General features: G+C 34.7%; 1 protein-coding gene across 1 annotated transcript; it reads left to right on the plus strand.

Annotated features, from left to right (window-relative positions):
- Positions 1–350: 350 nt before the first annotated feature.
- LOC147077254 (phosphatidylserine decarboxylase proenzyme, mitochondrial-like) lies at positions 351–8486 on the plus strand. The gene has a single exon (XM_085940765.1). The coding sequence runs from the start codon at positions 495–497 to the stop codon at positions 1662–1664; it is 1170 nt and encodes a 389-aa protein (XP_085796891.1). The 5' UTR covers positions 351–494; the 3' UTR covers positions 1665–8486.
- The last annotated feature ends 4781 nt before the right edge of the window (positions 8487–13267 follow it).

The raw sequence follows: 13267 nt of genomic DNA on the forward strand, positions 1-13267 counted from the left end.
TTAGTATTTTTTTGAAATACGTCATTTCTATTGGTATTTCAAAAAAAAAATCGTTTTTTTCGGTTAAGTACATGTTCAAACACGCGCGTTAACATGATCTTACTCCCACTTCAGTTATCGTTTCTCAATTTATGGCTATGGCCGTATGTTGTAGCTTAACTACTGGGAAATCAGTATCTTTAGGATGTTCTTCAAATGTGTTAATTGTGCCCATTTTTTCAATAATAAAATGCCTAATTCTTGTCAAATTTGGGAACACAGAGATTATAAATATAATTTTATATTAGTGGGAGGCTATCAGAAATACTAATTTATTGCATCGCGATAAATAAAAAAGCTATATTATTCAACATGGCAGCACTGAATAAATATTTTTGACAGATAAAAATAAGATTCTAGCGGGCTTATATGGGTTGTTGAGGTTATGTTTCACACCAGTTGATGACGCAAACACCTGTATAAATTCACTAGTTAGCATTTTAAAACATTAAAAAATGTATCACTTCGCAAACAAAGTGATACAGCCGGGCACGAGGTTTATTCTGCACACGGGCAAACGAAAAAATTTCAATAATTCAATTATTAATTTTGAGGTTAGAAATTGTGCAACTCAAAACGTCAACACGGTGGCCAAAAAGCGATCTTGGTTCAGTTTTAGAAGTGTAATAACACGGTGGACGCCTTTATCTGCCGTCACGTACTGCGGATGGCTGTACGTCAACGGAATTAATGAAGATATCAGTAAAATTGAAATCGGATGTTATAGGAATTTACCGCTGCGAATTGTGAGTAAAATATGGGGTAAGATTGCAAATATTGAACTCCCAGAGTCTACAAGACCGTATATATATAATAAATATGCTACTGCGTTTGGAGTAAACATGTCTGAAGCTATCAGTGAAGATTTTACAACGTATCAAAGTTTAGGTGCATTTTTTACTCGCGAGCTCAAGACCGATGCAAGAATCGTCGAAAAGAAAGCCTGCATCGTTTCTCCGTGTGATGGGAAGATCTTGACATGCGGTCCAGCCTTTACGGACCGCATTGAACAAGTCAAAGGTGTGACGTATAGTCTGGAAAATTTCTTCGGTAATATAACATGGAAGACGACACCGAAAGACGTTGAATACTATAACCAGATACTAAAGAATCCTAATAATATTTTGCATCAGTGTGTTATATATCTGGCTCCTGGTGATTACCATCGGTTTCATTCACCAGCTGAGTGGACAGCTGTATTTCGTCGACATTTTTCCGGTAAATTATTATCTGTCAATCCGATATTTGCGAAGTTAATACCTGGATTATTCTGTCTTAATGAACGTGCTGTTTATGTTGGAGATTGGAAGCATGGATTCTTCAGTTTTACTGCTGTCGGCGCGACGAATGTCGGTTCGATATCAGTTTATAAAGATGTTCATTTACATACTAACGGACGACGTCAGAAAAACTGCGATGAAGTCTTGTTGAGTAAAGATTTTAAACTTGATAAAGGCGAATTGGTCGGGCAGTTTAACATGGGCAGTACGATTGTGCTAATATTTGAAGCGCCGAAAGATTTCTCGTTCAATTTCAAGCAGGGAGACGTCGTGAAGATGGGTCAGGAATTGGGAGCTTTCGGTGACGATAAGCTGAAAAAATCGGCCGCCGTTTCGAACAAATGACAGTTGGCAGACGCGAGGAATGCTATTCCTCGTGTGGCCGCCAAAGACTGCATCAGATTCATTTATTTTACATAATAATATTCCCCATACCTTCGTACTAAACCCACATTCCCACATTCAATATAAAGCGGATTCTTGATCTACCGTTTTTGAAGGGACAATATAAACCCAAAGGCATTGAAGAAATCCTCTTCTAAAGAGGGAACCTAAATATATGAAAGTGAAGCTGAAAAATGGCTACTAAAAGACTAATGATTAAATTACCTGCAATTCATTTTCCAGTGCTGGTGGCAAGTATCACACCGTATTATTCTGTTAGATACATCAAAAGCGGGTAAACTAAATGATGATCTTCTTTAGAATATGTTCGTACTGGGAAATCGACAACACAAATATATGTACGAGCTTATTCAAAAAACTATTACCTATTCACTACAAATTGAAGAAAATTAATAAAGACTATTGCATATCGACTAATGGACACTGCATTTGAAGAATAAAAGAGGTAGATGACCCTGCTCATAGATAGCTGAGTCTGCTTATGCGTATGTCATTCTTACAAATGAATGTGATTGAAAAATGATCTCTTCTTACATTGCAATAAGAGTGTATATTGCAAATCCGCATTGACATCATAACAGCATTGTTGTCTTATTATGCTGACGTATCTGCTTAAATATTGCCACATAAAAATAAAACGCATATTGAATGCGTATAAATTGGGCCGCCGTGGATGGCTGGACCATGTACACAGGATAGACGAGTCAAGCATGGCACAGAAACTAACATTCGGAAAGCTGAAATGCGATCTGACCGACTCGTTGTTCTTGGGAAAACAATATTCGTAAATATGACCTATTTTTTGGTTTTTTTTCGAACCAGCGTATTTTAAAGTTGGTAATACTGCTGATATCCTTCAGCCTGTCACGCTAGGTGAACAACAAGGTTGCTCCATTTACCTAGGTCCTGTGCCACTCTAGCCGTTTGGCATGTAGATCGCTCTTGTAACACTGCAATTTTCATTATGATAATGTTAAAATTTTTTCTTTATTTACAAAAAAATATGGCACAGGACCGAGAGGAGTGGAATCAGTTTGGAGACGCCTTTATTCAGCAGTGGATGTATTCAAGCTGGCAATAATGATGAAGAGATAGATTGTGTACATATTATATGAGGGAAAATAAAATTTTTAAGCTAAAATTGTCTCTGTTTTGCACACATGTCGCTTGGTGTATTAATGCATTTCGCAGTCAAAATAATATGATTATTTTCTTAACCTTTCCCTTACTGTGCTGTCACATTGTGTCACCGTACTAGTTCACAATAAGAAGGTACTTTACATATCGGTTTTGGCAACGTATATAAAATTTTATAAATATTTCTACTATTATTTGCTATGTAGTATGTCAGTGATTCTAAAAATAGCCAAAATAATAATTACTTGAGGGGCCGTCCATATATGACATCACACTCTAGAGGGGGGGTCAGAAAATGTGAAAAGAAAGAAAACAAAAAATAATCAAGGATTTAAGGATAAAAATTAAAAAAATCGTTTTTTCTGATTAGGGGGCGGTTGTCAAAATGTGACGTAATATAGACAGGGAGGTAAAAAGTTATATGACGAAATTTGATAATGGGGTGGGGGGTTAAAATAGCCAAAATCGTGTGACGTCATATGTGGACGGCCCCTAATTGAAATATAAAATATTTGAGAGAACCAGTGTAACGTAACTTGACATCACAGAACTGGAAAGGTTAAATTGAATGTTATGTAAATAAAACACAAAAATACCTATTTACATTAAAAATTATTATCCCATGTTACTGAATGAATTATGATTTATCTTTGTACCTATTGATAATATTCTATGTTATGAAAGAAAGTATTTTAATACGGATTTTAAATTTAAGTTTTTGGTGATGGTTTTGTGTGGTGAAATGGTTGTTAACAATATTAACAATATGCCCTACTGTATTACATTTAATATTATTCTCTCCTTACAAATTCTTTGGTATTAGTCGGTTTACGGGAAGCCAGGCGGGAACCATGCTAATTTTCATAGCCGATTTTGTCAAAATTCATGAATTAAAGAATGAGAACCTAACCTAATAAATAATCCAGTATATCGGCTATTTTCATAATTTGTTTGCCGCTGGCTTCCTGTAAACCGACAAGAACCAATTAGTTTGTTAGTTTTCGATGCTGAAATTACGAATGACAATCGAATGTCTCCAGGGGCAATTTTATCAATTTTACCCAACGCAACAAACACGCCACGGTGCGGTTAATTTGCTGGTGTACTCGATCCGAATTAGGATGGCATATAACTGGAATATACATGCTGTCCCACTTTGACATTTCTCTCGTGCAGTACCTTAATATGGTATCTAATATCAATATATGTTAATATGATAATATGGCATTTTAATTTTAAAGTTATATATTTTTGATTTGTAGTGCCTAATAGGTTGAGCTAACATTCATTTCTCGTAAAACAAAAATCCGCTCGTACAACCCTGTGGCGAAGGGTGGAGGTAGGCTGGATCTGTCATAAATAGTGTTCACTAAACTTTGTCAGTCATAAGAATTTGTTTTCATTCAAATAAGACTACAATTCACCGATGGTGTTGGTTAGTTTTTAAAATTCAATTAAACCCTGCGAAACCAAGCCATAATAGATAATAGTCAAGAAATACGTGTCTATCTATAAAATATCTAAAAATATGCAATTTAAATCATATATAACTTTGTATATTTTATAGATAGACCAACAACATGTGTAATATGTAATATGTATTTCTAATTCAATGAAAATAAAATATAAGTATGAGTGAAAAAGTGTGCACAATTTTGTCATATCGCCTCAAATACACCACAACTATTATGGTTTGGTTTAAGCAGGGTTTAATTTATTTTTAAAAACTAACCAACATCGTCTGTAAATTGTAGTCTTAGTTCAATAACAACAAATGCGTATGACTAATAAAGTTTATTATGCACGATTTATGGCGGGCCTTAACAGCCTACCTCCATCCTTCGCTACTGGTACAACTTTCACTCTGTGGATGCTCAAATTTATGATTTTCTCGAGATCGAACATGGTAAAAATAAAAATGCATCTAACAACCGAAGAAAAACAGAATAATATAACAGTAATTGATTGTCGGTGTGGTTGTGAAGCTATTTCGATCTTACTGAGAGTGGCTGAAACGAAGGGTGGATGTAGACTGTGGAGATTCAACATAAATAATGCACACTAAACTTTGTCATTCATATGTATTCGTTTTCATTTAACTAAGAATATAAATTACAGGTGTTGGTCATTTTTTTTAAATTCAATTAAATCTTGCCTAAATCAAACCACGCCCACGATGCTTCTGCTCACGTCTGCTTATAATGTCGTGGGTCCTAGGTTCAAATTCTAGGTCTTGCAAATACACATAGCGGCTAACACCTATTTCTCGTAAATACAAAAATCTGTTGATACAAACCTCCACTAAACCATAATAGAGTTTTTTTATGAGTGACAGAGCTTAGTGTTCACTATTTTTGTCAGATCTCCATATCCTACCTCCACTCTTCGCCAGCGACTGAAGGACTATTTTTTAGTGTTTACATTGAAAAATATTTTTCAATTATAAGCGATTTAACATCAATTCCTATGTTGTCTCGCACTATGTTCAAGTGTTTGTGGTAATTGATTATACAAACATGCTTTAGATTTGTCAAGAGAGTAAACAGATGTTGCCGTGTTGTTTCCTGTTGACGGAAGAAACTTTATAATATGTCATTTCTTTAAATAATTGTTTTATCATATAAAAGGGAACATTATTTTCTGTTTGTAAATATTATTATCAATACAAACAAAATTTTAAAATTATATAAATGTTTAAAAATATAGTATTATGTAAAAATAAAGAATTTTATTATGACATAAATCAGAGTTTTTATTTTTATTTTCAACGTGCAATAGAGAAATCTTAGTTTGTACTACCTAAAAGTACCCTCCAAACATACCCGCAGTGACATCCCTAGATAACAGTGGCGAAGGGTGGAGGTAGGCTGTTAAGATCCGCCATAAATAGTGCACATTAAACTTTTTCAGACATACATATTTGTTTTCATTGAAATAAGACTACAATTTACAGATAATGTTGGTTAGATTTTAAAATTCAATTAAACCCCGAGAAACCAAGCCATAATAGATAATAGCCAAAAAATACATGTATATCTATAAAATATCTAAAATTATGCAATTAAATCATACATAACTTTGAGTATTTTGTAGATACAATAATATTTTTTATTTATTATAGTTTGGTTTACGCAGGGCTTAATGAATTAAAAAAATGACCCAACAATATGTGTAACATGTAGTTTTAATCCAACGAAAACAAATAACTAAGATTGAAAAATTGTGCACAATTTTGTCGTATTGCCCAAATTAGACCAAATCTATTATGGTTTCGTTTAGGCAGGGCTTGATTGATTTAAAAAAATTAACTAACACCATCTGTAAATTGTAGTCTTAATTCAATAAAAACAAATACATATGACTAACATAGCTTAGTGTGCACCATTTATAGCGAATCTTAACAGCCTACCTCCACCCTTCGCCACTGCTAGATAAAATGCCGCCCCTTTCATGACTCCAATATCTAACTCTCGTGGTGAAGTTGGTAAGGCTCTCGCCTTCCACCCGAGAGTTCCTGGGTTCGATTCCCGGTCATGACAAAAACATTTATGTGTTTTTCTCAAAGCCTGGGTGTTTGTGATTGTTCAAAATTACTAACAACCACCTTGTACGAAAAAGCAAGGACATGGTTATTAATAATTCTAAAAAAAAAAAATATCTAAGAAATGTTAATACTATAATTGACGATTTACACCTCTTGAATGTAGTATTTTTATTGTTCATAAAGAATAATGATCTATTATTATGTTTGACGATTTATTATAATATGCTATCGAGTGTATTGTAATTAATGAGATAGGGTTTTTACTAATTAGGTTTTTTACTGACACTTCAACTATTAATAATTTGTTTATTGTATTTTTTGTAACCTTTGACTTGATATGTAGGTAATTGAGTTTTTACCTACTTTATTGTATTGATTTATTATATCGAGGGTATACTGACAGAAAGCATTAACTCATTAAAACAACTTCTGAGATAATCGCAAAAAGGACTTTTTTTTTTTCAAAGCGTTCTCCCACGTAGATTTTTTTATGATTTAAAAACATTTTTTCTACATTATAAAGACTAACCTTTATGGCAAACACAATATACGAAATGTTACAAGTCCTGTATTTTGTATACGCAGAACGCATTAGGTCAGAGGGGGTCAAACTGCGGCCCGCCGGGTATTTTGTTGCGGCCCGCCATTATAAATTGTACTTCTGATTACGAATAACTTTTTTATAATTAAAAAAATAAATATTGACACATACAATGATGACAGACAAAATACAGAGATTAAAATTTGTTTAGCAATAGTACGCGATCCATTTTCAATAGATATTGATAGTGTACCGACAGAGCTACAACTTGAGATTATTGACCTGAAGTGTGACACTGATTTAAGAGAATTGCATCGTTGTGAAGAAATCTCCAAATTTTACAATGCCCTTAATTCAGACAAATTCGAACAACTTATGCAAGAAAAATGTTTGTTATTTTTTGATCAACCTATATATGTGAACAAACATTTTCGATCATGAACCTCAATAAAAATTCTTTACGGTCAAATATCCCCGATGCCCATTTACAAGCAGTTTTGAGAATATCAACTACAAAATTAACACCTGAATTTTAAAAAAAAGGTTAAAAAATATACAACAGTTTCATTCTTCTCATTATTTTTTGTAGTATTTATTTTTCGTGATAATAAATAGTGTTTATCTAAAAATGGTATTTTACTTGCGGCCCGCCGCTCATTTTGAATTTTTGAATTTGGCCCTCCATCCAAAAAGTTTGCCCACCCCTGCATTAGGTCATTATCATGCTTTCTATCAGAATAAAATAACAATATGATTTAATAATGTTTCTATTTTCTCACCATTATATCCTATGCCTTTGTGCGTTTTACCACGACGTAGAGCGTAAAATTGCATACATTTTGGCATTTAAAACAGAAAAACAGCAAAAACTAAAATTATGCGTTCTGTCAGTATACCCTCGATATAAGCTAGAGTAAAGAGAGTTCGTTGTCAGTGTGTGTTTGCCTTTGGTGAGTGTACACGGCGCCTGAAGATGCCGAAAGGCGAAACCCGGGTCGCAAAAAACGACTTAAATGGAATAGTACAGAGCTTGAATTCATTAGAATCTAAGAAATGTGTTGTGTGGATACAATACTAACAAGATATTACATACCACTAAATCTATTTTAAATGCCATCTTTGCTTTACTAGACAATATTGCGAGTCCACGGTTTCAGATATATTTAAAAATACACCTGACAATTTCCAAAACTCGCGAGTGACTGGCATTAAACAAAATAAAGTAAGTATGTACTTACATACTACCTACTGATACCTCGTACATTTCACCATATTTTTAATACTTCTTTTTCGTTATTTCTTAAGGTGACGCATCAGTGAAACGCCAAATAATTTTCAACTGTACGGGCGACGAAATTTTGGACTCGCTGCCATTCACTGAGAGAATGTTGACCGAGGAACACGTCACTTTGCTGCGTGATGGCGACGGGTCATTTAATTCTAAAATCGTGTAAAGATGACTAAAAACGTTACCCATTTACTTTAAAAAGAAAACATGTCAATGAATATATTATTATTGTTACTAATAGAACAATAAACAGAACATAAAATGGACGTATGTTGGATTTATATGACAATTAATATTTCGTTTGACAGGCGTCATTTTCACCCGCCACCCGCAATCCGCGCATCGCCTAGCGACGATCTTTTTAGACCGTGCCTCAACTAATGCATGGCCTTAACTCGCCGGGAGTAGGGAAGGGTTCACAATAAATAACTCAGCGTAAGTTAACTGTTATATTTTCACTAAGTCTCTTAAATAACTTCTCACAACAACTTAAATTAAATACAATAGCTTTATCTTATAACATTTATCTTTAATCGCAACTTAACATTTTCTCACGCCCTTAGATGTCATCTCACTCATAAAGAATTTCTCGTACTACCATTTTTTTTGATTTTATTTCTCCTGCTTGCTCCCTGTCCTTGGAGAGTCGACAGGCTATCCGACACATCGTACGAGGTCTCTCAACCAATACGGATCGACCTGTATATATCACGCCATGTCTTTAACCCTTTAAGGTTGACTGATTCTAATATTAATATAATTAATACTACTTACTTAATATTATTATGATTACTTAGTAAATATTTTCATTATATTTGAATGGTAGCGGAGGAGGGTTACTTACTTATTCAAGACCAGCTGACTAATATACTGGAGGGCGATGATTCGGTCTTTTCGTACCCTAGAGGGGCCGTTTACTGAAGGTAGACAGTTCTGTCGGTATTACTACCTACCTATACCTAATTCAAATATAATTCGCAAATCTGCACGTGTCATTGCTGTTCACTAAGGACGTGACGTCCAAGGAAAACGGAAGTAAACTAGACATCGCGAAGTCGACAAAAATTATAGTCATAAAAACTTTTATAGTTATTGTCCAACCACTGAGTTGAAGTTTTTAATGGAAATTTTCCGTTATTACTAAGCTTAGGTACAGTTGTTTCTTCTTCTTCTTTTTCGATGGCGCTACAGCTCAAGTCGAGCCCTGGCCTCCTCCAGCCGGAACAGTCCTCCGCAAGTCTTTCCCAATGTAGTCTTAACCAGTTGTTTCTATATATTCCCAATGATTCTCCTCGATTTGCCGCCCTTCGAGTAACTGCCGCCCCCAAGCGACGCTCAATCTGCCTACTCCCACGGGACGTCACTGCATACCCGCTCCACACCACTTCGTCTTAATCGAGTGTATCACGAGGCCCTACGTTTGGATGTGACGCATCAGTAGTTGTTAAGCGTGGGAATGGTGGGAATATCTCGAGAGTAGATCAAATCAAATCAAATTTATTTATTTTACATATAATGAACATAACAAATTATAAATTCGAAGCGTTCACGACATGACATAAAATAAGTGTTTTTTAAACAACATAGTAACATACATAATTATTGAAAAACACTTCTGAGAAAATATATTATAACCGATAGAAAAAAACTTTTTGAAAAAAATAAGCCACCCGGCTGGAATCGAACCAGCATCTCTTGGGTTTACGCCCCGTCCACGCATTATCCTCTATGCTAAGAGGCGACATACTAATTGCAACAAATTTTAACTATTGGCCTTTTTTTTAATACCTGCTCATCAGCGCTCTTCTAAATCAAGCTACTTTGGCAATCGGTTTTTGTTTATTAAATCAAAATAGGTACCTACTACTTCAATTAGGTACTAACCGACGCCACGGATTTCTCCAATATTACATATATATATATATATGATCAGGCCCCCAGGCTCTAGACAACTCATGTCTCGTATGTTGAATTATTTAAATAACTTTTATACATATTTGAATTTTAAAAACTAACCAGCACCATCTGCAAATTGTTTGCTTAGTTCAAAGAAAACAAATCGTCAGTTGAATGCAGAACTATTCTAACTCACATTTGAAATATTTTGCAAAAGAGTTTTTTAAAACAGCCTACTTCAGTTATTTATTATTTATATGGATAGGTGTATGCACCATTTTTTTAATCAATAATCCTACTAAAATATGATGCATCCATTTATCCATAAAGATAATAAATAATTTCAGTAAGTTGTTCAAAAACTCTCCTCAAAAATTTCAAATGTAAGTTAAAATCAAGGCCTGAACAAAAACGATGCATGAGTGCGAGTGAGAAAGTATTCGGCACCCTTATAGTCTCTGCGACACGCGCTAGAGTAAGATAAAAGGTCTACATATTTTTAAGTTGGTTTCCAAAAATATCGCCGGTAAATCATACTGAATCGCTTCACGTAGCGTGTTGTTAAATTTGCTGTTTTTTGTGTTAAACATAAAGTCAGTGGTAAATATTTTTAGTTAATTAAGTAGGAAAGGTGGTTCTGCATGTTGTATTAAAATATGGTGGCCGTACTGATAAGCAAGAAGATGGTATTACGTTTCATAGGTAAGTTGATACATGTTCGTGACAATTTATTTGTATATTATTATTTATTTTAATATCAGTGACCTAGTGTTTCTTTAAAATAACTTAAATTATGGATATATTTACCTAATTGGTTGCATTTTGACCGCTTAAAAATACTATATAACGTAAAAAAACAGAAAATTATATTTTAATTCTGAGCGTCTAGTGCGAGCACTTTGGGCGAGCACTAGCGAAATGGTCTATGGTCTCGAACATTTATAGGCGAATGCGTTCGCTCGCCCACAAACCAAACGCACGGCACGTAGCTTCATTTAGCAATGCAACGGGTGGCGTCTATATGTATCTATAGTCTATGGTTAAAATAGTTCTGCATTCAGCTGACGAAATACGTTTGACTGACTGTTTAGTGTGCGCTGTTTATTTCGGATCTTAGCAGCCTACCTCCACCCCTGGTTACTGAATACTAGTGTACATTTTCAACTCTGCAATTCGACGATCTACGTAAGGATACATAAAATGAAAAGACAATATTATCGGATAATTTTTTCATTTATTACAATCACTTTAACGACATCAAGTTTCTGTGAACAATATTATACGTGCAAGGAACTAAACTAACAGTGGGCAAGACGCATTGCTCTATACATTATATAACTGCCAATTGAACAAAAAAACATTGAAATAATACAAACTTTCAACATACTAATATTATGAAATTTAACAAATTTAGTTAGTCATTTCAACCATTGAGTTAGAATCATACAGAAAATAGTAATTGAAGAATTAATTAATTAAGATTGAAATTTCACCCAAAATTCTATTGTGTCCCGAAATTTGTACGTATGCAGTTCACCGTGAAATATTGTATCAGAAATATATGGTCGTATATTAAAGACCGTCCAACCTCTTTGGGTCGTATAGAATTGAGATAAAATTCATGTATGGCCGCGCGGCTTAAGCGTTGGACTATCACGCCGTGGGTCTCAGGTTCGAATCCTGGGTCTGGCAAGTACACATATTGTTTTTCAATTTGTGTGTGAGTCAGGGTATGGACCTAATAGGTTGCGCAAGTGGCTGACAACCATTTCTCGTAAAAAACAAAATCTGTTAATACAAACCTCTACTGTGTGGAGGCCCATATGATCCTATTAGGATCGGACATGGTCGGAATAAAATAAAACACGGTTCTTGTCTGTTTACAGGAAGCCAGCGGCAAACAAATTTTGAAAATAGCCGATATACTGGATTGTTTGTAAGGTTAGATTTTCATTCCTGAATTTTGCCGAAATCAGAGATGACTGTATAGTATACGGCATGGCCCCTTGGGAGCGGCTAATAGGGCTCTAGCCTGAGGGCCCGGCGTGGCGGGTTGATCAGATAAGTAAGATAAATATGCGCTATTATACGTCATGACCATTAACATTTTAAATTATATATATTAACAATATTATTTTTGACAATTGTGTATCGATACTCGACAACTCAATGATTAAAGTAGAGTATTAAAAATAGAAAAAAATCGTTAATGATACACTGAATAGGTGCTGCTAATTTGAGCTGAAATACAATTTGAAAAATGATGTCTTTATTGCCTTTAACCTTAGAGATAGGTAGGGGGCCCGCCAAAGATCCTAGCCTGAGGGCCCGCTTCAGGATGTGGGGGCCATGGTATACGGTCATCTCTTTCCGATAAGAAAGCTCATGGCGAACTGTGCTACGGTGTAATACGTACAATTTACATGTAACCGAATTCTATGGGCAGACTTGTATAGTAAGAAAACAACAGCGATGCCCAGAATGACATTGATCAAAACACTATTCTTATGCATACGGACCCCTCCAGAAGCGATGGTAAAATAATAACTCAATGGTTTAAACTTTAATACAGATTTTCCATTGCATACATGATTGATTAGGTGTACCTCAAGGATCACACCTGGGTCCTAAAAACTTACATCGATTTTTTTTTATTATATTAGTTACATATTTATATAATATATTACTTATATGTTTTCACAACTATAGCTACTATTTTCAACAAAATTGTTAAAGTTTCTTAATTTTTATAACATAGGAATTCATTTTAAACATAACAATTTAGATGTATTAATGAGATTGCAAAAAATTTTTGGTGTCAGAAGACAACATCGCTTTAAAATCCGGCCCCGCTACAAAGGATATTGATTGTGTTCATATTTGGACTTATGCTAGAGGAAAACTTACGGATGTTTAGTATTACAACACTCAATGATATTTATGGAACGTTTTAAGTATCACAACTGTATTCGGTTAAAACCATACGCCGCCTATTCGACGCTTGCTATCTGACGGTGCGACTTTTCAATAGCGAATCATGGAATTTTACGATGACGATGATTGAGCTTTGAGGACAGATGTTTGCTATGCATATAAGGTGACTTTAGGAGTAACGAGGTGATAAGAGAACACACCAA

The sequence above is a fragment of the Rhyacophila brunnea genome, unplaced genomic scaffold (genome assembly GCF_057557595.1).
Source record: "Rhyacophila brunnea isolate RB1 unplaced genomic scaffold, BYU_Rbru_1.0 scaffold_13, whole genome shotgun sequence".
NCBI classification, from domain to species: domain Eukaryota; kingdom Metazoa; phylum Arthropoda; class Insecta; order Trichoptera; family Rhyacophilidae; genus Rhyacophila; species Rhyacophila brunnea.